This window comes from Tachysurus fulvidraco, chromosome 21 (assembly GCF_022655615.1).
Source record: "Tachysurus fulvidraco isolate hzauxx_2018 chromosome 21, HZAU_PFXX_2.0, whole genome shotgun sequence".
Taxonomy (NCBI): Eukaryota; Metazoa; Chordata; class Actinopteri; order Siluriformes; family Bagridae; genus Tachysurus; species Tachysurus fulvidraco.
In genome coordinates this window covers 4,783,380-4,806,069 of record NC_062538.1, presented here as the reverse complement: position 1 = coordinate 4,806,069, position 22,690 = coordinate 4,783,380, and the positions used below count along the sequence as shown (strand labels likewise).

At 39.1% G+C, this 22,690-nt stretch overlaps 3 protein-coding genes across 3 annotated transcripts; 1 reads left to right on the top strand and 2 right to left on the bottom strand.

The window, feature by feature from the left end:
- Window positions 1-139: 139 nt before the first annotated feature.
- plvapa (plasmalemma vesicle associated protein a) lies at window positions 140-3,145 on the bottom strand. Its single transcript, XM_027153342.2, has 5 exons — window positions 2,631-3,145; window positions 2,232-2,301; window positions 1,394-2,100; window positions 1,037-1,301; window positions 140-926 (listed from the first exon to the last, which is right to left on the bottom strand). Exons 1-5 carry the CDS (start codon window positions 3,027-3,029, stop codon window positions 874-876), a joined length of 1,494 nt encoding a protein of 497 aa, XP_027009143.2. The 5' UTR covers window positions 3,030-3,145; the 3' UTR covers window positions 140-873.
- Window positions 3,146-6,259: 3,114 nt separating this feature from the next.
- Window positions 6,260-18,620, top strand: nxf1b (nuclear RNA export factor 1b). The gene is made up of 21 exons (XM_027153383.2): window positions 6,260-6,509; window positions 9,026-9,227; window positions 9,314-9,503; window positions 9,624-9,707; window positions 9,830-9,934; window positions 10,035-10,115; window positions 10,208-10,277; window positions 10,779-10,867; window positions 10,986-11,093; window positions 11,177-11,286; window positions 14,780-14,816; window positions 15,380-15,451; window positions 16,021-16,076; window positions 16,179-16,286; window positions 16,522-16,580; window positions 16,713-16,828; window positions 16,919-16,961; window positions 17,055-17,127; window positions 17,218-17,400; window positions 17,905-17,965; window positions 18,073-18,620. The coding sequence occupies exons 1-21, from the start codon at window positions 6,476-6,478 to the stop codon at window positions 18,109-18,111; spliced, it is 1,920 nt and encodes a 639-aa protein (XP_027009184.2). The 5' UTR covers window positions 6,260-6,475; the 3' UTR covers window positions 18,112-18,620.
- Window positions 18,417-22,656, bottom strand: prdx5 (peroxiredoxin 5). Its single transcript, XM_027153384.2, has 6 exons — window positions 22,483-22,656; window positions 21,181-21,315; window positions 20,867-20,998; window positions 19,979-20,017; window positions 19,720-19,784; window positions 18,417-18,807 (listed from the first exon to the last, which is right to left on the bottom strand). Exons 1-6 carry the CDS (start codon window positions 22,558-22,560, stop codon window positions 18,699-18,701), a joined length of 558 nt encoding a protein of 185 aa, XP_027009185.1. The 5' UTR covers window positions 22,561-22,656; the 3' UTR covers window positions 18,417-18,698.
- Window positions 22,657-22,690: the final 34 nt, after the last annotated feature.

Sequence of the window (22,690 nt, the reverse complement as noted above, 5' to 3'; positions counted from 1 at the left end):
AGAGGACCAACGATTTAGATTAGATAAATCCCCTTAAAGTGCATCACAATCAAAACAGTCGTGTTTACTGACGATCCTTTGCCGGACATTAACCGGATTTAAACGATAACAGATTCGATGTACACATGATATAAAAAAATGTGTTTTCATTTGTGCTTTTTATTACTGGTGTTTTTTTTAAAAGAGTAAGTACAAGATCACGAATAAAACAAATGACTTATTATTATATAATATTGCATGTATACTTGTATTACTTAAATACTGACCTTAATAGTTCATTAAAACCAGAAGTGTTCTGTCTCTTTTACATCACGTTATTATCAAACATCACGTAGAGCTTTCGATCTGTATATAGTCACATTTATGTTGTTGAACTGATTCGTTCTTGGTTATCATGTACATCATCACAGCTATAAACAGTTGTTTCCCAACCGAAATAAAATAAAATGTCATAAAAAAATATAGTTTGTATTTCTCAAGAAACCGGAAAGCACGCGTTCGCTCGTCTGTCCTGAAGACTCCCCTGTGGAGGAAACTTGCTCTGAAAAGCTCTGGAAACCTGAGACTTCTTCCATAAAAAATATACAAACATGAATAAAAATCATTTTATCAATACTTCAATGTTTTTCTCAGGATTATTATATAGATTATGTGATGTTCCCCGTTTATAAAATGAGTTTTTACTATAGAAAGGACACTGTGTTAACATAAACCTGTTGTTTGTTCTGTAGCAGCTCTACTGTAATGTACTGTATTGTCAGAGCCGCTGTTATAGAAAAGTCATCATCTCCTCCTGACCGCATCTACTTTATCTGTATCTACATACATCTACTCTGTATACAAGTTGGATCTTTGCACTGGATGCTGGATCCTTTAGTCTGTTTTCGCATAACGTTGAAGCTCTCGCAAGTGTTGACTGATTTGTGCTGGAGACAAAAAAAAAAAGAACCAGAAACAAAAGAATTAAAAGTGTTATACTTCCACCATAATATTACAAAGCAAGGAATAAAGGTCATGCTGGTTTTTTTTTTCTTACCTGAAAACTGATTGTCGGATAAACTGGTTCCTGCTCCAAATGCCGATGTTCTGATGCCGGATGTTCCACTCGACCCTGCTGTGTTAAACCCTGGTACAATCGAACCTGTACGACCCAGTGGACTTGTACCGCTTGAACCTGCATTGCTCAGTCCTGCTGTACTTTGTCCAAAGCTACCAAGTCCGTTCACCTGTGACCCAGCAGAACCCAAGACCCAAGGGTTGGACCTTCCAGTAGAAAATTGTCCGAGATTTCTTTGTGATGCCTGTAAGGAAAAAATCATTCGTTTGAAATCATTTCATAGTTTTAAGCCTTATGATGTATAAAATGTTATGATATTTCCTAGTGAAAACCCACCTTACAAGTGGTCAATGACATGTTGAGGGTATTGACCTTCTCGTTAAGTATTTTAATGTCGATTTCTTTCACAGACAGTAGATTTTCATTAAGTTTGCCATTTTCTGTCAGGTATCTGACCTGCAGCAGGAGTTTCTCCTTTTCTTCATCATGCTTCAGCTGGGTTTGCATGAGAGTCCTTTGTTTCTGCTCCACAGTTGCACTGAGGTTCCCCTTGCACCACATGGCATCCTCTGACAGTCGTTTGTTTTCTGTTTGGTATTTGGCATTCGCGCCTAGAATAGCCGTGACTTGACTCCCCACTTTGTCCAGATATGCCTGAAGCTTGTTCTCTACCTCTCTGGACAGGCTGCTACAGTTTGCACGAATGTCTTCAAGCTTTGTGCTTTGTTTGTCACACGTGAGCTGGAAGGATTCGTGCTTCATGAATAAATCATCGACCTTTTTAAGAAACTCCTTGGTCACGTTTGGGATTCCTTGCAAAGAATGAACAAAATCCTCCTTACATGATTTCTCATAGTTTTCGATCCTTTTTTGAAGGGAGTCTTTGTCTCGTCGCAGCCCGATCGTTTCCAGTTGATGTGAAAGTTTGTCTCTATTGGCGTTTTCGATTTTCATTCTCATCGTAGTCATTTGTTCGGTGAAGTTCGCCTGGACAAGTTTCAGCATTTCTTCAGATTTCTGAAGGCCGTACGCACAGCTTCGGCCTGAGGAAATGAAAACAATTCAATATGAAGCAGCTTAATATTAAAAATTGCCTTTGTGATGTTAAAATATAAACCGGTCATATAAATGAGTTCATTTAACAGAATTTTAATGAAAAACGAAGATGGCTCACTTTCAGTGTAATGATATTGGGGACAAATGGGATTCATTGCCCTTTTGTTTGTCTCGGTTTGACACAGTTGCTGCAAAAATAAACAAATACTGTCATAAATATTCTGCAAAAAAAAACTTTGAACAGATTTTAACAGAAACCAAAGCACCTGAACCACCACTTTATGTATATGATTGAATGTTTTTAGAGATTGGTTCATTATATTTCATTTGCAAAATCAAAACTAGTGACTAAAGTAAAGGTCATATTAATATTATTAGCATTTCCGGTGGTACTATTTCGTGTGTAAGCAGACGTGATGGATTGGAATTGAAGAATAAAATATAAATCACATCGGCATGTCTTCTGAATAATACACTGCATAGTATTAAGGACTCATGACTAAGTAAAAATTCTTACCCATTTGTTTTGCAAGGAACTTATACTAACGCTCGAATTTTTGGCCAGGTCACGTAACGTGTTCAATTCTTTATCAGCAGCCTTCTTTGCTGTAATCGTGATATTCAGGTGTCTGGTGAGGTTCTTCACTTTGTCTTGAAGAGAAATTTTTTCCAGATTTAGCTTATTATTACTCTGCTCCAAATCCTTAACCCTCTTCTCCTCTATTTTCTGCTCCGGCTGTCCGTAAACCAGAAAGAGCACCAGACTGACAATGATGAGAGACTGGATCAGTGAACAAAAGAAGAAGATGATCTTCATGTAGTAACCGCAACCCTTTTCCTCTGGTCTGTGCATTTTCTTGGCTGACCATTCCAATTTGGCTTTGGAATAGCCTCCGTTATAACCGCTGTTGTACATAGTTTTTTTCTTCAGTAGGTTTCTTCTAACGCTTGGGTTGAACAGATCTACAGTTTAAATGTATATCCAGAATCCACCTCCAGTTATAGCACCACTGAATCCGTGTCGCAGTGAGACTCTTTTAAGTTTGGGACATCTCCACCTCCCTTTTCCTTTGGGTTCTTCCAGACTTCCCCGGCCACCTCCCTCTTAATTTATGCCTTGTAAGTACAAGTACAAGGCCATTATAAAAGACTTACAACCCTCACATGTATTTATTAATTTTTACAGTCCTAAATTACACTATGCTTCAAAATGGTACTCATTTACACTCAAAAGACACTTTAATAGTAAAACCTGGACACCTGCTCATTCGTGGACCTATCAGCTAATCACATAAACCCTCTTCAGATAAAGAGCAAGAGCTTCAGTTTTGTTCACAACAAATATCTTTATGCCAGAAAGGCTGGTTTAAGTATTTTATAAATTGGAGGTTTCACATCAGTATCTGGTTACAAACTATACATCCAGTGAGTGGCAGGCAGAGATGTGGTGGTCGAAGACGGCTTGTTGCTGAGACAGGTCAAAAGATAAATGGCGAGAAGAATAATCACTCTTTACAAGCGTGGTGAGCAGAAAAACATCTCAGTACACGCAGCATATTAAAACTTGTGACTATGAAAGCAAGCGTTATTCTATCACTCGGATCTGCGACCAGACATCTGAGGTTACAGTGCTCAGCAAACCTGGAAAGCTAAAGCTTGGAGGAGAAAATACAGTCTTGTTTCAGTGCTGCATGGTTTTATACATCGTGCTATTTGGATAATTGCGCAAACACGCAAAATATGTACACGTGTTCCTATTAAAGTGGCCAAAACCTGTATACACTTAAAGCAGTCATTTTTTCACCAGCCTGTCTTTTTCTCTCTCACACATGAATGTAATAAGACAAAAAATACACAGCTAGAAACCATGCTGCGTAAAATCCCTGACGGTGACGCTAGGGACATATCTAACTGGAGAAAATGTCAGCATTATCAATATTTCTTCTTTTTAAAAAGGTTAATACAGAACACCCTGCAAACCGAAGCGGAGTACGTTACTATTCATAACAATAACAAACAATAACGCTAGAGCAAAGGCGTTAACGTAAAGGTTACAGCCAGAGCATTCCGCAGCTCTGGTATAAATCATATTAACTGTCATTGTTTACACGTAAGGGGAAAACTGCTGATACGTAAAGGGATATAATGCAATAATGTGTGGACATTTGCCAGGTGAAAGTGATTTTTTTTTCTCCATGTGGAGGACACGTGATATTAAGGTCATTCGTGTTGGTTTAATAAAAGCTTGTTGGACTTTACTACAATATCTCGTTTGTTTTGTTTAAACCATGGCAACATTTCCTCTGTCTCATAAGAATACAACCAGGGATGATTTAAAGCTGTGGTTCCCGAACTCTTCTTGCCAGGACGTGCCCTTTCAATGACCTTTAAAGTTGTCCTTCTTTTGCAGAGTAAATAAAGGAGTTGTGTGGTGTGGAGTTATAAGCAACAAACATCGAAACATTAATCCAAAAATCCTGTTGTAAGAAAAAAATATAAATGGTGTATGTGTGGAGCTCTTCTGTATTAAAATATAATACTGTAAATAAGATTACTGTCATAAGGGCATACAGAATACATGATCTCATGATAAAGGCGCATTTAGTGATTTTTTTAAAGAATAAATTAATGTGTGAATCATATATTTTTAAACTTTCCAACAAAGTTCATCTTGTACGGTTTGCTTTCTTATAGGACACACTTATCCAGATGGCTTGTAAACAAATGGATGCAAATCTGACATGCCAGTAAGCTGAAAGGACGGAAATGTAAAAGTAAACATCCTTTAGATCTACTGTCTCACTGAAGTGTGTTTTTACCATCAGGGAACACCTTGAAACCTTGGCCCATAAGAGCAAATAGCATGCCAACTTCGTCACACATTTGGAGAATTAATATTATTAATGATATTTATTAAATTGAGCCTTTGTTAAATAGGACACCGTTCAGTCATGAATGATGAGATGGGGAGATACTTCTTTTGTTCGTGTTATCAGTGTTGATTTATATGTTTGTTAGGATTACTTAATATTTCATTGTTTCATAGAATATGTAGCCCATCTGGGTCAACGTTGGGCATGTTGTGCTAAATGAGATGCTTCTCTGCTCAGTGCAGTTGTAAATAGTATCTAGTCATTATTTTGAAGAAGAAGAAAAGGAAGAAGAAGAAGAAGAAGAAGAAGAAGAAGAAGAAGAAGAAGCCTTTGTTATTGTCACATATACATTACAGCACAGTGAAATACTTTTTTAAATATCCCAACTTTAGCAGAATGCAGGCGCACCCATGGAGCACAGAGGGTTCAATTCAATTCAATTTATTTCTATAGCGCTTTTAACAATTTACCATTGTCTCAAAGCAGCTGTACAGAAGTATGGAAACAGAAGAGAGAGAGAGATAAACAAACAAACAAATAAGAAGAAGAAGAAGAAGAAGAAGAAGAAGAAGAAGAAGAAGAAGAAGAAGAAGAAGAAGGAGGAGGAGGAGGAGGAGGAGGAGGAGAAGAAGAAGAAGAAGAAAAAAGAAGAAGAAGAAGAAGAAGAAGAAGAAAAATAAATAAGTGAATATATATACAATTAAAGTTTAAAATTTATTTTAAAAAGATTAACTTACAATTTAAAATAGTTAAGGGTTAAGGGCCTTGCTCAGGGGCCCAATGTGTTTCTACCCTAAGAACAGCATCTAGGCATTCTAGAGATTGTTGTGTGTAAAATAATAACACCAGAAGATCAGCATTTTCAAGTCAAGTCTATTAAACACACCTCACAATCCCTGAGATCACATTTTTCCTCATTCTGATGTTTGGTGTGAATAATAACTGAAGCTTTAGGCCTGTAGCATGCTAAACTATCACATTATTTACACATCAATTTAAAAAAAAACATGAATTATTTTCTTTTGAAATGTTTGTTTTTTTAACAAAAAGGATAAAAAGATTAAAAACTATGTAAAAGGAATAAAAATACGACGCAAATCAAGTAAAAATTCATTTAAACTTTTAAACTGATGCATCACAACCCGACATTTCACCCCTTACGTTCATGTTTAATTAACATTTAAGGCTTGATTAGTGTGCAGTGTGGGCATGTTGTCGGTAGATGGCGCCATATTGCGGCTGTTGGCATTAAACAGGCCGTGCGAGTTGGTGAAAAAAGTGACGCGCATGCGTATTACGAAATTGCGTCGTAAGAAAGAAACAGACAGTAGAAAACAGCCTAATTTCCTGTTGCTAACCTCGTTTAAGGCTTAGCTTTGTTCAGGAAATGACGTTACTGCTATTTTATTTCTTTATTTAACTACGTTTGTTCTCTGAAAATATAATCATAAGACAACTGTTCGCTTAATTCTGCTGTTTTAAGCTTAAAATGGCGACAGCGGACGACTCCCGATTCTACAGTGGTGAGTAATAAACATTAGCATTCGTGCTAACTAGCTTAGCTTAACAATCTTTTTTTTTACGTAAATACTAAACTGTTTGTTTATTTTCTTTATCTTTATTTCCCCTCAAGACCTGTTTTTTCTTTTCACAGTGACCTTCGAGCTACAGCTGGTAGTTGTGTGGTTAGCTGTTAGCATTTAGCATTGTATGGCCTGATCGTTAGCATCGCATTGCTATCGAGCTAGTAAACTAGTTAGCTATGTAGCTAGCGGTCATCTAACTAGATAACTAATCACTACAAAAACATTATTAAGTAAAACTATATTTTTTGCTAAAAATCTTTTAATGTTCGTTGTCCCTTTTTTTAGATTGTTTGCTTATCTCAAGGCGTTTCTTTTGTTTGTCACTTTTACACAAAACCAAATGATTAATACAGAGTTAAAGATTATTTGTCTTTGTTAGTTGACGTGAAAATCTTTGGGTCTCGTGATGTTGTTTTTCACCCTCTATTTTCCAATCACTAGATCCCTGGGGCTGCGTTTTGACCACAGTGGGGTTAGTTAATGTGTGACGTCATAGTTCGGTTCACGCGTTGTTCCCTCGTTACACGTGGTCGTGTTCTTTCCGATCAGAATCAGAATCAGAAGGTGTTTTATTGCTCAGGTATACAAGGAATTTGTTTTAGTGTCAGTACAACAAAAACACGGACAATAAAATAAAAATTCACTTATGTAAATACAAATAGACAAAACATTTTTTAAAAATAAACAAGTTGTATTTACAGTTGTGCTACAGGTGAGAGAATGGAATGGAACAGAATGAGATGCAGGGATGTACTAAGATTGTACTGGAATGTACTAAATGTAAGTTGTTATTAATGAGGGGGCATTTAACTGTTCATGAGGTAGATTGCCTGGGGGAATAAACTGTTCTTGTGACTGGTTGTGCTGGTATTTGGGCCTCTGTAGCGCCATGCAGATGGTAAAAGTTCAAAAGGTGGATGACTTGGATGTGAGGGATCCAAAGTTATTTTCTGAGCCCTTTTCCTCACTCTGGATATATTTAGTTCTTAGAGGTTGGGTAGGGGAGCATCAATAATCCTTTCAGCAGTCCAAACTGTTCTCTGTAGTCTTCTGATGTCTGATATTGTTGCTGAGCCAAAAGCAGACACTTATTGATGTGCACAGAACAGACTCAATGACGGCTGAGTAGAACTGTTTCACAGCTCCTGTGGCAGGTTAAACTTCCCCAACTGGGACGTTTGTTGGGCCTATTTATCAGTGGTGTTGATGTGAGTGTCCCACTTCAGGTCCTGGGAGATCTTAGGACATGTTCACACTGCAGGTAAAAGTGGCCCAAAATTTTTTTTTGGGGTCAAGTGACCAGGTCAGACTACTTCAGGAGTAGTGTGAACACTCAAATCTGACCCAGATATGATTTTTACAAATCAGATTTAGACCACTTCCATATGTGGTCCTGAATCAGACCCAGATCAGATTTTTCCAATGTGGCCGCAGTGTGAACAACCAAGGCGGATTTGATGCGACTTTTACGTCAATCTACATCGACATTCATCACAATTATGCGCTACGCCTACATAATGGAGAACAGTGATGGAGCAAGTCAGTGGAGGGAGAGTGAGGTGTTAGGCGTAATTAGTATACGGGGAGATACTTCAATTCAGGCAAAACTATTAATGTTACGGCTGCCATTACACAAACATTTTGAAAGAAAACAAAAATGCTTACTTCCTCCATAACCTCGCCAACTTTTTAGCGCAGCGGTGTGCTGCGTATGACGTCATGGTTATTGTTCGTTTGTGCATGCGGGTCCTTAGACTGTGCATATAAATAAAATGAAAAATAAGATGAATAGAAATAAGTAATAGAAAGTTAACAAATGGAACTTGATCTGAACTAAAGGAAAACCATTAATTAATTGAAAATTAAAACTGATTGAAAAATTAAAGAATGTCCATAGCTTTGTACATGTATATGTAAACTAGGCTTATTTTTGGAAATGTGTTTCTATTTATCTGACAATGAGGCACAAAATGAAGTGCCAGTAGTCAGGAAATAGATATGAAGGAAATGATAATAGAGAGAATGACTCACTTTATTGCTTCATTCCTTTGACTAAATATAGCTGGGAAAACAATGGTGGTTTGACATTGAGGACAACAGTGATTAGGTGTTAATGAGGTTTTTTAACCTGCTTTCTCAACCTGTATAACCAGAAGCTGCCATGTGTTCAGGACAGTTGTTAAGATCTGCTTTAAAAGGTGTGCTGAGGTTTAAAGTCTAGTCTCTTGGCACAACAGTAAGTCTTTGGCAGTTGTACGATTTAATATTACAATCCTCCAAACCATAACAAGAGTTGCCAGTTTACCAACATATAACTTATGACTGTGTTGTAGGGCCCAGGTCAGATAGGGCTTCAGATATGTATGGTTTCTGCAGTGCCACCATGTGAGAAGAATTAAAGTGTTATCGGTGAACGTCCCCAACATGGTGTCTTTTTTTTAACTTTCTTTCAGAACATGATGATCGTGTTGGACCCAAGCATCGCAGGAAAGGCAGGGGACCTTTCAGAGCACCACTGTACAGCGAACAGATGTCGAAGCAGAGACATCGCGGAGGCCAAGGGGGAGGAGCTGGTCCCAGATCCAGATTTGACGACGAGGATGGGGATATTGCAATGACAGATGACTCTCATGACGGGGGACCACAGCGCAGATTGTGAGATTGCAGCTCTTGTTTAAAGTCTTAATATTTGGTTAAGCAATACATCTATTCATATTAAATACACATTAATTTTTGTTTAGTACCCCTTACGGGAGGCCCCAAAATCGACGCAATGGTCGAAGAGGAGGAAAGGATATAAGAGGAGATGGTGGCAACCACAGGGGGCGAGGAAATAGAGGAGGAGGTGGTGGTGGTGGTGGTGGTGGTGGAGCAGGCGGTGCAGATGGTCCCGATGGACTTGGAGGCCGTAAAAATTGGTTCAGGATGACTGTGAGTGCTTTATGAGCTGCTTTACTATAATATGCATGACTTGAAATGAAAGTATTTATTCGTTTTAAATCCTTTTCCTTTTTAATCCATTTACTAATCAATTTTTTGCCATTTCTTCAGATTCCCCATGGGAAAAAATATGAAAAACAGTGGCTCCTCAATTCCCTACAGAACATCAGCTCCGTGCCATTCCATCCCATTCAGGTAGGTAAAATACGAACATTTACTGTTTTACTGTCTAAGGAACATGTACCAATATTATATAACATGCAGATTAAAAATTATTTAAACGTTTGTGTGTTTTATGTTTGTTCTTGTTTTTACAGTACCATATAGAAGGAAACCGTGCACAGTTCTACATCGAGGATTCCTCGACAGCTTACGCATTGGCCAAAGTGTCCAGAAAAATCACAGACAAAGATGGATATAAGGTTCGGTGTTCTAAAATATGACGTGGTCAATTGGCTGAAAATGTTGCCATATCCTTAAGCGTGATTCATTAGTGTTTGGTGTCGTACTTGGTTACTACAGGTAACAGTTCTGCTGAATCAGTGCCCGCCTCCAAATTTACCTCAACAGGACCTGAAGCTAGAGGATCTGGAGCATTTAAAGGTGTGTGAACTCGAATGACTTCTAAAGTAACGGCCCTGCAGTAATTAAGAGGACGATGTGTTGCAGTGAATCTTTTGTTTCATTTATTACAGCAATGCATGTCCAAGCGCTTTGATGGTTCACAACAGGCCCTTGATTTGAACAACATAAGAGTTGACCCAGGTAGGTTTTTTTATTAGTATTATTAATTAAATGCCAACATTTACACTTTTATTACAATCAATCCTTTATGTGAAGATTATGATATCTGTAACAGCAGACCCTTCTCTGGGATGTGTTCAGGTATTTCTAGAAAAATTCAGATGACAATTAAGGTTGAAAGGCAAATAATGATTGGAAAAATTGGTTCAACAATTAATCATGTTACTTGCTGTTTGCGATTGGTGTATATAATGAAAAGGATTGGTGTATATAATGAATCGTGTATCCAAACCTGCAAATAATGAGCAGACAAGGATTGGGCTTGTGTATGAACTCGAGTATTCTATTCACGTTTGAATGTAAAACATTTTAAAAATGTTTATTTAAAAAAAAACAGCCTTTGTCTACTGGAACATCTGGCTTTTGATCATGGAGTTGAATTATGACTCGGGACGCAGCTTTAAACTCTGTCTATCCGAAAATGTAATTATTTATTTAATGTTCTTGTTCTCATTGTGACAGATTTGGTTTCCTTGAACATTGACGTGGCTCTTAATAGGAAGAACTCCATGCAGGCAGTCCTTAAGATCATTGAGGATAACATCCCTGAGGTTCAGAAAAATTCACTCCTCTTACAATCAGATCATGAACCGGTATACCTGATATATTAATCATCACGGGACAAATAGATAAACACTCATTTACCCTGTTCATCCATCCTCTTCACAGCTGGTTTGTTTAAACCTAAGTAACAACAGATTGCATAAGCTCGATGACCTCACTGACCTGGTCAGGAAAGTTCCAAATCTGAAGATTTTGAATCTCTCACACAACGAGGTACGGAGTTTGGTCCTCTATTGTATTTAGAGTCACACTCCTTTCTTTCTTCCTTCATGTAGTTCTCCCTCTGTTTACCGCAGATAAGGACAGAGAGAGAGTTGGACAGGCTGAAGGGGTTGAGACTGGTGGAATTATCACTGCAGAGGAACCCTCTCTGTGATCACTTTAACGACCAGGCCGACTACGTCAGGTCAGTTTTTATTCTAACCTGCAGTGGAAAGAAATGTGGAATGGGTTGATCGCGTGAATGCCCGTGTGTGTGTGTGTGTGTGTGTGTGTGTGTGTGTGTGTGTACACATCATACATATCTTCTACCTGGAAGTCAACACACTCTTTCAGGCAGAGGCAGTGCCAATTGGAAGCGAAGAAGGCTTATGTAGGAAATGGAGTAAATGTGCCAGCACTGCTAATTTATGGAAGATTAGTGCACCAAATGTAAGGAGGCACTGGGGAATACGACCGTACATTATCATTTATTCTGTATGTTACGGACGTGATAAAACATGGCATTTGTAGAAAAATGGCCAAAACAGAGGTTTGTTTTCTTTTCTTTTATATAACACTTTTTTTCATTTTTATCTCATTATTACTATTTATTTATTCTTTTTTTTAAATTTAAATAAAGAATATCATGTGTTACTATCAGATTAATGTCACTCTTAATGCTATGGAAGGCAAGTTAGTTTCTATTATACCATAACGTTATAACAGCTATATCCAGTGGTTCCCTCACCAGGTTTTTTTCCTCTCTAACTTGTACGGAAACAGAGAGATCTGTGTAATAAGTACACAGTTTTTAAGCATTCCGATTTTCAGGTATTAGTCATAATGTGATTTTTGGTCAAATGATTGGTCGGTATTTTGAGTGCTGCATGAATGATGTATCTCTACATATTTCTTAAAAAATGAGAACAAGCAACTGACTGGATATTTGCCCGTTATGTCAATATTGAAAAACCGAATGTAGTAGGAACGCAGAACAAATGCCAAATATTCTTAACAAATCTTGGAAAAACGAGGGCATTCATAATCCAAATTGTGCTCTCAAGTTTTTTTTTTTTTAATGTTTTCACCATGTCGCTAGTGCAAGCATAATCATATCATTCTGACCTCTTTTTTTGGGAAACAGAATGTGACACACAAAGTTAAGTGTTCTGTCCTTAAACAAAAACCCAAACTTTAGCGGATCGCGACCCGATCCCTGTAATGCTCAACAACACGTTTGAGGATGAAAGTGACGTGACATACGGCTAAGTACGGTGACCCATACTCAGAATTCGTTCTCTGCATTTGACCCTTCCAAAGTGCACACACACAGCAGCGAACACACACACACCGTGAACACACACCCGGAGCAGTGGGCAGCCATTTATGCTGCGGCGCCCGGGGAGCAGTTGGGGGTTCGGTGCCTTGCTCAAGGGCACCTCAGTCGTGTGACCGGCCCGAGACTCGAACCCACAACCTTAGGATTACGAGTCAGACTCTCTAACCATTAGGCCACGACTTGCCCACAATGAGGATGTGGTTTTAATGTAGCACTATATATCGTGATGGTTCATTTGTAAGCCAGTGTGGTGGTTCAGCTTTTATAAAGGATAAATGCTTCTGACGTTTCTGTTATCTTTTCTCTATATGCTCTCAGCCCCAGTTCTCCGTTCTCTCAGTATTTTCCCTGCAGTGCTGTTAGCTCTGATGCTCTTTACAGGTTACTGCTCATACAGTTGAATTTACATTATTAGTGTAAATGGTCAGTTTAGTGGAACATGTTTAGTTATATTTACATATGTAGCTATATATATATATATATATATATATTTTTTTTTTTTTGAAGCTTGTTTTTAGCTCATTTGGAAACAGTGCCATTTAACCACTCACTGCCCAATGCCTCTTAACCCTGTGAGAGCATCGGGCCTAAGCTGACTCTAGAAGAGAAGGAAAATGCATGTTATGCACTCTAAAGTGCTCGTGATTTCTCAGTTGCTCTCTAATGGTGCCACCTCCATCCCCTCCACTCCTCCTATATGGCTTGAGATTCTATCTCAACCCAAGGATGCTGTTTGGCCAGTGACGAAGGCTGGTTAGCCAAAGACGGGTAAGATCCCACCATAAACTCGGGACAACCTAAGGCAGGCACAGTCGCAAAGCTGGCCACAGCATGCAGCATAGAACAAACGAAGAAGATCCCTAGAAGAAAAGAAGAAGGAGAAGACGACGACGAAGATTGTTAGTGGATTGCTAACGCTGCACTGTGAGCTCTTGAGTGGAGGAGGAAAAGGAGTGGGGATTAAAGAAAATCCTTCAGGCCAAGCAGTTTCTCAGCAATTGCTTTGGCCCCTTAAAACTTCAATGTGGGGTTTGTTGCCCAAAAAATATGGAGCTACATGTCCATGGAGTATGGACTGTAATGTTGAACATTTTATTCAAAGTAAATGCTCTCTTGGCTGTTACTAAACTGAGGAACACTGAAATGTGGGCTTTGTGGCCATGTTCTCATCTCAAATTTAGAGTAAACATTATGCTGATACACTATAGGAAAGATACAATAACATAAAATTAGACATAGCTGACTAGGAGCGTTAAAACATTAGCTTTAATCTTTTCCTACAATAAAAAAAACCCGTTCATTCTTAATTGCAGTGGTCGGGTCTAAAAGTGTCAGGTTACACGTTTCATGCCAATTCATTGTCTTTTTCTTTTCTTTTTCTTGCGTCGCCAGAGTTAAGAGCAACAGCAGTACCCTGTATAAAAGCTCAGGGTTGAACTTCGTTGCTGCTATTTTTCCTAAACTCCATGTCTATGTTAAGTCTATGCAGAAAATCGTCTCATCTCAATTTTTAAGTTGCTGTCTTTACCCCACTGAGTTACAAATGGCCTCCATCAACACGGTTAGTGTTCTCCATAGGAAAGATATCTGGGCTACTAGTCCACTTGCTGCTTTAATTACAGAAGGATTGATGTAAAAATCCCAGCTGTGTGTGAATTTTCAAATGAGAATTCCTAGAGAGCTGCTTTCACGGATAAATAACCGCGAATAATCGTTAAAAATTCAGTTGTCCTACTCCTAATCGGTTCACAGTTGACTTGAAACAGTCACATAGTAATGGCATGAAGAACTGAGCTCACCACGGCCCCCCCGAGAGTCCTCATTATGTGCCTGAAAGTACTGACCATGTCCACCACCTTTACCCCACACACTCCCCTTCCCTCACCCTGACCCCTCAGAGCCTGCATGTCAGTGTGTTCCGGCGTGTAGGGGGCTAATGGTGAGTATTTTGGAGGGGTAAGTACAACATTCCTGTCGGGGTGGGGGAACAGAAAACCTTATGAATACTGATCCTGCCATTGAACTGTGGCTTTCATCTTTACTTTCATCGATGCTGCTCAGACTGTATCAAGATGCGCACAATTATTTGAAAACTACACATCATGTTTGGCTGTGGTAAATGCATCTAGCAGAAAACAGATTGCATATGTATGCACCACTGGTTAAAGTCATGAATTTTTTAGAGTCTCATGTTTTATTTAACGAATAAGCCTCTGTTTAATTTTGTATGCCCAGTGATGAAGTGTCTCAACTGTGCCAGTGGTTTATGTGACCAGTAGGAGGAAATATCTGCTTTCTTGTTTCTTCTCATATAACACTGAATTTTCTCTTGTCTTCTGTCTTTGTGGTTGTCGGACAGTGCCATACGAGAGAGGTTCCCCAGGCTGCTGAAACTGGTAGGCTCTGCACATCACTGATTGTGTCCGATACACCTGAATAAGTCACTGGTTCCTTCCCCCAAACCCCCCCACCATCAGCTACTGAAACACATGTGGTGCATTTCTGCCAGGAGATGGTTCAGGATGTTTCATAGGAACCGATAAGCTTCCTACGACTTTATGGTAGACGTTAACGTCTATGTAATGTAATGTAACATTTACATTAACTTATGTGGCATGTTAAAAATCTCTGGTTCTGTCATAATGCTGAGTTTGGCTTAACTTGGGAGGTGGGAAGATGAAACTTGGCATTACATAATTTTTTAGCTCTTTGCATTCAAGTTTCAGTGTCTTTTGTTAGCCACAGTCTAATGTCCAGCCACATAGTCTTAATTCAGGACAACTTGAGTTCCTCTTTAGTTCTTCAAATGTTTTATGAATTTCAGTGGAAATGCACCCTCTAGTATTAGACTTTCACAACTTTTTTTTTTTTTTTTAAATTTCACCTCAGGGTTTCATGAACATGAAAGTATGGGCAGAAGGCTCTCACACCTTTTTATTCTTTTATCTCTTCGCCACAGGATGGACACGATCTACCTGCTCCCATCGGTTTTGATCTGGAGGTCGCTCCAGCAGTTCTTCCTCCATGCAAGGTTCGTGTCCCTGATAAGGTTATAGTAGTCCTGTGTTCTGTTGCACAACGGTGTCAAACTCATTTTATTTCATTTACCTAAGAGAAATGAACATACACCACATACATTACAAATTACCTGACTTCAATTCTACCAAAATCTCTACGCAAATAGCTATTACAAAATCAATACTTCCATAAATATCCTCCTTTATTTGAGATTTCCAAATTTTTCAAGTGTCTCCTGGAAAGGACTTGTCATTAGGCTGCATAAAGTAACCCATAATTAACGGAGGCACCTGGAAACAGTGAAGTTGCAAAAATATCTACAATTAACACATTTTAATTTTTAGTATAGTTTCATGTGAAATGAAGTCATTTTTGTCAGTAATTGAGTTTGTGATGTTCATTGCTCTTTTCTGCCCCCTAGTGGATGAAGAAAGTACTTTTAAAAAAAAAAAAATTCTGTACATTTTAATTCAATCCTGGTCCATGTGTTTTATGCTTAAAACATGGATTGTGAAATATAATAGGTAGCACATTGGTAAATTGATTAAATATGAACTAATCTGAATCTTTTTTTCAATCCAGCCCGGTTACTTTGGATCGGAAGAACTGAAGGGCCTCATCACCTATTTCCTGCAACAGTACGTTTCTCCCAATTCTGAATGTCTAGATCGTGTTTATGAATCATGAGTCAGGGTTGTGTCTGATTTTTTGATAAATTTGATAAATTTTTTTAATTTAAGGTATTACGCTATATACGACTCGGCAGACAGACAGCCGCTGCTCAATGCTTATCATGATGGAGCAGCGTTCTCGCTCATTCTCCCGTTCTCCATGCAGAACCCTTCCAGGTAGAGTGTTTCTGCTTCCTATACACACACACACGGTTCAGTTGCCATGTATTTACACTCAGTGCTGCACTTTTGTGAGTGTCAATAATGCATCAGATTAAACAAACACAGGACATGCACATAGAAAGAAATTTATTGAGTACAACATACAACTAACAAACTGAGTCAGACCAAATTAACCTACAATAGATGTGGATGAATGTAACAAACTGTCTTCCTCACTTTGTTTTTGTAGAAGCAGTTTAGCAGAGTACCAGAAAGACAGTCGAAACATCAAGCGAGTGAAAGATTCCAGTAAGAATATCCTTCTTATTTCCTGCTGCTGTTTACATACTGGATTATTACCATTTGGCAGATCTGGTTCATTTACACATGTGCCAATTTAATCAGTGCATCTTTATTTTTTTTCTTGTTCTGGTCCTTCAGCTACAAGGTTTCGCTTGCTAAAGCACACGCGGCTGAACGTGGTCGCGTTTCTGAACGAGCTACCCAAAACTCAGCATGACATCGCCTCGTTCAATGTCGACGTCAACACCTACACTGTGAGTGATTTTGAACCATGCTGCAGATAATCTGCATTTAAACTCCCTTAGCATCAGCCTAACTTGCTTCTTTATACTCCTTTCTCTCAGAACACCTTGCTGTCGTTCACGGTCAGTGGAGTGTTTAAAGAAGGTATGGATGAGACGTTTTATTTAGAAACTGAATTAAAATACTGGAGTATTGAAGGTCAAATTTAACCCTGTTCTTATTCTGTGTTGCCTGCAGTGGATGGCAGCTCTCGTGACTCATACAGAGCTTTCTCTCGGGTGTTCATCGCCGTGCCTCTTGGAAGCGGAAGGTAAGGCACTTCTCTCGAGTCTCTGAATCGTATCAAGGGCACCGCTATGTCGTCACCATTGCTGATGCATGCTTTGTGTTGTATCCGCAGCCTGTGTATTGTGAACGATGAGATGTTTATCCGAAATGCCACAACGGAGGAGATTCGACGAGCGTTTGTGGCTCCAGCCCCAACCCCCTCCAGCAGTCCTGTGCCCACAATGTCTGCCATACAACAGGAAATGCTCACTGCGTTCTCTCTACAGTCAGGAATGAACCTTGAGTGGTCTCAAAAGTAAGATTTAGACGCTTTTACACCACAGTACGATGTACAGACCACATTCTATCTGTGGATACCTTGTGACCCAAGTAGACTTTTAAATGTAGGAATGCAGTATGCATATGGATGGATATTTCTACCTGTATCGAAGGTCAGCTGTTAATTCACAAATCGCAATATAGACAAGGACTATTTTAAGTATCAACTGACCTTTCCAGTCTTTTAAATTGATGCATTGAAAGGAACTTGAAATTATCATTATAGCCAGTAGATGGATCTTGCGCTCTTTAGAGAAGCAGCCCAGGATCCATCTGTAACTGTTCTCGAGCCGTAGTAGACATCGACTGTAACGATTGTTCTGCGGAAAATTCGCAGAACACCACTGATGTTTGAGATTTAATAAAACTAGTGTTGCCATAATCACTGTATCATACATTTGTTTCTGCATAAGAGTAAAGAGACTATATGTTTTATGAAATGTGTACTATATTTTAACAAAACCCTGCCGACTTTTTTCAGGTGCCTGCAAGACAACGACTGGAATTTTGAACGCGCTGGTCAGATTTTCACAGACCTTAAGGTAACTGACCGTTTCATATTCGCTATATCAATTTTGCAGATTAACAAAGTCTACTACATGCCATTGTCGATCCTGAACACGTTACTAAACTCCGTTTCTGTTTTTAGGCCCAAGAAAAGATCCCACCGATCGCTTTCATAAAGTGAACTTTTTTAAAATGACGTTTGGTCCGAGAAGCTGCAGAACCAAGGCTTAGATTTGTGTTTGTAGCTGATTGTAATCATTGTTGATTTAAATGACCAGTTACATTGTTTTATGTTTTTTTTTTGGTGGTGATTTTTCTCTACAATATTTACCAGCTACTAATTATGTACAAAAATGTAGAATACACATCATTACCAATGTTGTAAACTTTCTTTTTCAATGTTATGTTTTGATTAAAAAGCTTTTGAAAAAGTCAAAATCAGTCGTTTCTATTTCTATCGTAATGAGGCTGAGACACAACGTTGACTGTAATGCAAGATTTTGTTTATTTTACACAACATGTAAAAGCAAATAGTATTGTGCAGTGCAGAATTTCTGATTGTGCGTTTGAAGGTTACATTGTGCGTCGATGTCTCGCTGAACTATACAACGTCCTTTATTACAGTACCGCTATGCTATCTTTGGTTGCATCACCACTGACACAGCATTTTTTTTTTAACTGATGCAAAACTGAAACTACAAATGAACAAGGAGATAAAATTGATAAAGTTGATAGTGGTTCTGTGTAGAATTTGGTGCAGTCTGTGCTTTAGAGCAGATCAGAGAGGACGTTGGAGGCCAAGCTGCAAGTCAGACCAGTACCATCAGGCTCCACTTTAAGCTTCTTCACCACGCCGTCCTCAACAATCATTACGTATCTATTAATACATGAGACATGGCAATGTTAAACCCGGAGCTGGAGAGCAGAGATCGTAGTGCACAAAGTCACCCCAAACTTTTTTTTAATGACAGGAATTGATTGATATTAATCTTCCAGACGGATGTTTTCTGCTTTCTGCATATTGAAACCTGATCAGTTTTTATGTTAAATAATGCTATAATGTCATACACAGACACACAAATGTTCTACTCTGATTCAACAGAAGCAAGCAAAACTGCCAGAGAGACTGTTTTATAGTCTGCTCACTCGCATTATTTCCCCTTGAAATGATTTCAGTTTATTGACTGCTGCTGGAGTCAGCATCCATTTGAGAAGCGTCACGGAAATAATCGTGAATTCTGAACACGGAGTGTGTCACTGTGGCCTGTTTGGTTAAAGCAGCTGCCTAATAAACATGAGCCCCTGACTTTCAATCCCAGCAGTATCAGTCTTTTTGAGGCTCTGATTTAGACCCACAGAACAAAATTTGGGTTACGTTTACGCCATCTGGCAGATGCCCTTATCCAGAGCGATTTACATTTATCTCATTTATAAAGCTGAGCAATTGGGTTAAGGGCCTTGCTCAAGGAAACGTGGATTCAAACTCGCAACCTTCAGATCAGTAGTCCGACTCCTTAACCACTTAATCCCGGTTGAGTCACTGACTTTCTGGTGTGAGCAGTTAGTGTAGAAGCCTGAACAGGGTTTTTAAGAACTATTGAACTGCCCATGATCCCTTATGTTAAGTCCCTACTTGGTAACTTTGCTACTTTAGGATTACATAAGGTATGTAAAATAAACATTTATTGTCTTCCAAATGATTTAACAGGGTGAAAAGTCTTACCTGAAGCTGCAGGTTACATGGAAATAATTTAGAATTAGACAAGTGCAAAAATCCGTTTATTCTTACCTCTTGGACCTCTTGTTGCCAAGCACCTTCAAAAGGTCGTCATTGTCCAGAAAGAGATCCACTGCCTGAAAAAGAAGAATGTCGAAAGTAGTTACACCACATTTACCTGTCATAACAGGAAGCAGGCCCTGACATTGCAAACCACGATGCACGGCTCAGACAGCCAGTGGTGAGACACATTTGCATCGAGATTTCCATACGATTTCCTGTCACCTGCATTGATAATGAGAACGGTAGGTAGATCAAAAACAAATCTTACCGCAGTGAAGGCTCCTGTGGGATCGGCCAGCATTCGCACCTACAATAAAATAGAAAGGTTTCAGATATCAGTTTGTTGATATACAAATTTCAAAATGAATATTTAATGAACTCTATTGTAGCTCTCTACATGTGAATGACCCGATGACAACAAAGAGAGGAAACTTATGTCTGCTATAAACACCACATCAAATCCTTTTATGTTATTTATTTCAACTGGAGAAATGACTTCTATACCCTGTTGAATACTGAAAAACAGGACTTTACCTGGAAGTAAAAATGTCTACAAACCTACAAGGAAGTCCTGGCAAAACAAAGACTGTCGGTAAAACAATCTGCTGCCAAACCTGTTAATCATCTTTAATGTGGGCTTCTGATTTCCTCATTTCTGTTATTTATAAACCACTTCTTCTACAGTGCTGGTTGGGAATTTCTCAAGGAAGGCAATTTCCAAAAAAAACTGCATTTGATGTCATGGAAACAGCCATCCTTCTGGTAGAACAATACACTGAGAACACAGACTAACCTGAAGATCGGGTTTCGAACGTTGCTCTTTTCCGATCAAGGTATCTAAGCAAATTCTTATAAAAGCTTCTTGGGGGTTGAGGCATGTAATTACAGCCTCTGTGATGCTCAGCAACTGACACAACGTTAAGCTGTGCGGTTTAATGCCATTTAATTCATATAGCATTTTAAACAATGAACACTGTCAAAAAGCAGAGGTGACAACGACTCCTCGAAGGACACGAGGAAGAAAGTGTTGACAGGAACTTGACTCAAAAGGAACTTATCCTCTTCTGTGTAATGCCGTATGACTGTTGTGTGTGTCAGCATACTCGGCAACAGATCACATTCTACTTACAAATCATTGCATGGGGTCCCTGCTCACCTTGCCATCCGTGCCTTGTTCTTTTCCCCATGCGGCCATGACAAACACATCGTTCACAGAGACACAAGCCACCTCCTGCACACCTTTGGTCTTCAGCTTTTCAGCGTCAGCCACAAATCCTGGGAGATGTGTCTGAGCCAAGGAAACAGTCACATAGGAGTGTGCATGCTGAATGTGTTAAACTACATAAACTAAATGCTGTTGATTTGAGCAGCAAGTACAACATAACCAAGTTGAATCATATGTAACAGAACACCACACCATCAAAAGTAAACTAGATGGTGTATCATATGTGCACTGTGTGTGTAAGCTACCTTGGAGCATCCAGGAGTAAAGGCACCTGGCACTGCAAACAGTACCCCCTTTTTCCCTTTAAAGAGTTGTGCGATGGAAACTTTATTTCCTGGTTCTCCTTCCTGGACCTCCACCGCTGGCAGACGGTCTCCAACCTTGGAAAGAGAGATGGAGAATATTATTGTCTCTCCATGCTGCTCACTGGAAAACCCAGTGTGCCCTGTGCATTTTAGCCGTACTGTAGTCTAACACACACACACACACACACACACACATACACACACACAGACAGTTCAATTCAATCATCTTGGTAATTAATCAGGTTTAACAGGGTAACGGCATGCTCTAATATACTTAGTGCAAATGGTATTAATGTTAATTAGATTTATATTGTGATCCAGTCTATATATGGATATCGGCAGTACAGCGTCTCAGAGTCTTAATAGCTTCTGAAAGTCATTATTTATTTATTTTTTCTTACATGTGCCACATGATCACCTTTTCATGCTTCTCAATAATCCCATCTGTTCCTGACTTTCTTGTGACCCAGCATAGATCCAGGGGTGGAAAATCAACTTATATGTTATGACGTTATTATAGAGCTCTTTTAATGGTTAGTTAATGATCACTTGAATCAGATTAGACTCAAACACATCATGCAAGTCTATGAGCACTGTCAACTTGGACCCTGGACCCTGCACCAATGGGTCTAATAAACAGCCTATATTATTGATAAATAAATATTCATGAAATAAACATGTACTAAGGGATTTATTTGAAGGTTAAAGATATCCTTGGTCCTTGAAAATCTTTAGAAAAACCATCAGCATTCGTGGAGGACTGGACGTCATATGTTTTAGACAGCAAAAACAAGGTTGTGAATGCGCATGCGCGGTTCAGCATGACAACCGCGCCTGTATCGTTAACGTCACAAGTTTTGTTTTTGGGTAGATCGAATGTCGATTGTAATGAAATAAAGACGATGGATGATGATTTTAAAGGCTTTTAGCTTTAAGATGATGTTTGCATAAATAAGATGGTGTCCTATTACAAGCTTAGAACGTTTAAAAACAATAAAAGTTGGTGATATCTGACCTACAAACCAACTGACCTTCAGCCTGCTGAATACAGAGCTGTCAATACAAAGCAATATAACTGCTGTCAATACAGAGACACAGACATGTGACAGGAAATGGAGTATAACTCGGTTAGTGCGCGTGACAACCGGTTAGTGCGCGAGAGAGAAACGATCTAATAATAAACCCCCTGGACCAGGAACTGAGTGCGCCAACAAACACTACGCGGCTCTCGGAGCTTCTTACCTTGATGGGCATGTTTACACTGGACGTAGTATGAAGCGGTCTGATGAAACTGAACACACGGGATCCTCTGAGCAGCATAACTGTTCCGCGGTTTAGTGGCTTTTATATGTGAGGAAGAAAAGGCGGATCGCTGAAGAGCACTGCCTTGTTAGTGTCAGGACAACTGTACAGTAACGTCCCGCCTACCTTCACTCACTCACACACACAC

Coding starts and splice junctions, on each gene's coding strand:
- plvapa (XM_027153342.2), bottom strand. CDS start 3,029: ATGTACAACAGCGGTTATAACGGAGGCTATTCCAAAGCCAAATTGGAA. Junction 2,101..2,231: donor CCAATATCATTACACTGAAA/GTGAGCCATCTT, acceptor TCATTTCCTCAG/GCCGAAGCTGTGCGTACGGC. Junction 927..1,036: donor ATCCGACAATCAGTTTTCAG/GTAAGAAAAAAA, acceptor TTTTGTCTCCAG/CACAAATCAGTCAACACTTG.
- nxf1b (XM_027153383.2), top strand. CDS start 6,476: ATGGCGACAGCGGACGACTCCCGATTCTACAGTG. Junction 9,228..9,313: donor GGGGGACCACAGCGCAGATT/GTGAGATTGCAG, acceptor ATTTTTGTTTAG/TACCCCTTACGGGAGGCCCC. Junction 16,077..16,178: donor ATCACCTATTTCCTGCAACA/GTACGTTTCTCC, acceptor TTTTAATTTAAG/GTATTACGCTATATACGACT.
- prdx5 (XM_027153384.2), bottom strand. CDS start 22,560: ATGCTGCTCAGAGGATCCCGTGTGTTCAGTTTCATCAGACCGCTTCAT. Junction 21,316..22,482: donor GTGTAAACATGCCCATCAAG/GTAAGAAGCTCC, acceptor TCTCTTTCCAAG/GTTGGAGACCGTCTGCCAGC. Junction 19,785..19,978: donor CCACAGGAGCCTTCACTGCG/GTAAGATTTGTT, acceptor CTTCTTTTTCAG/GCAGTGGATCTCTTTCTGGA.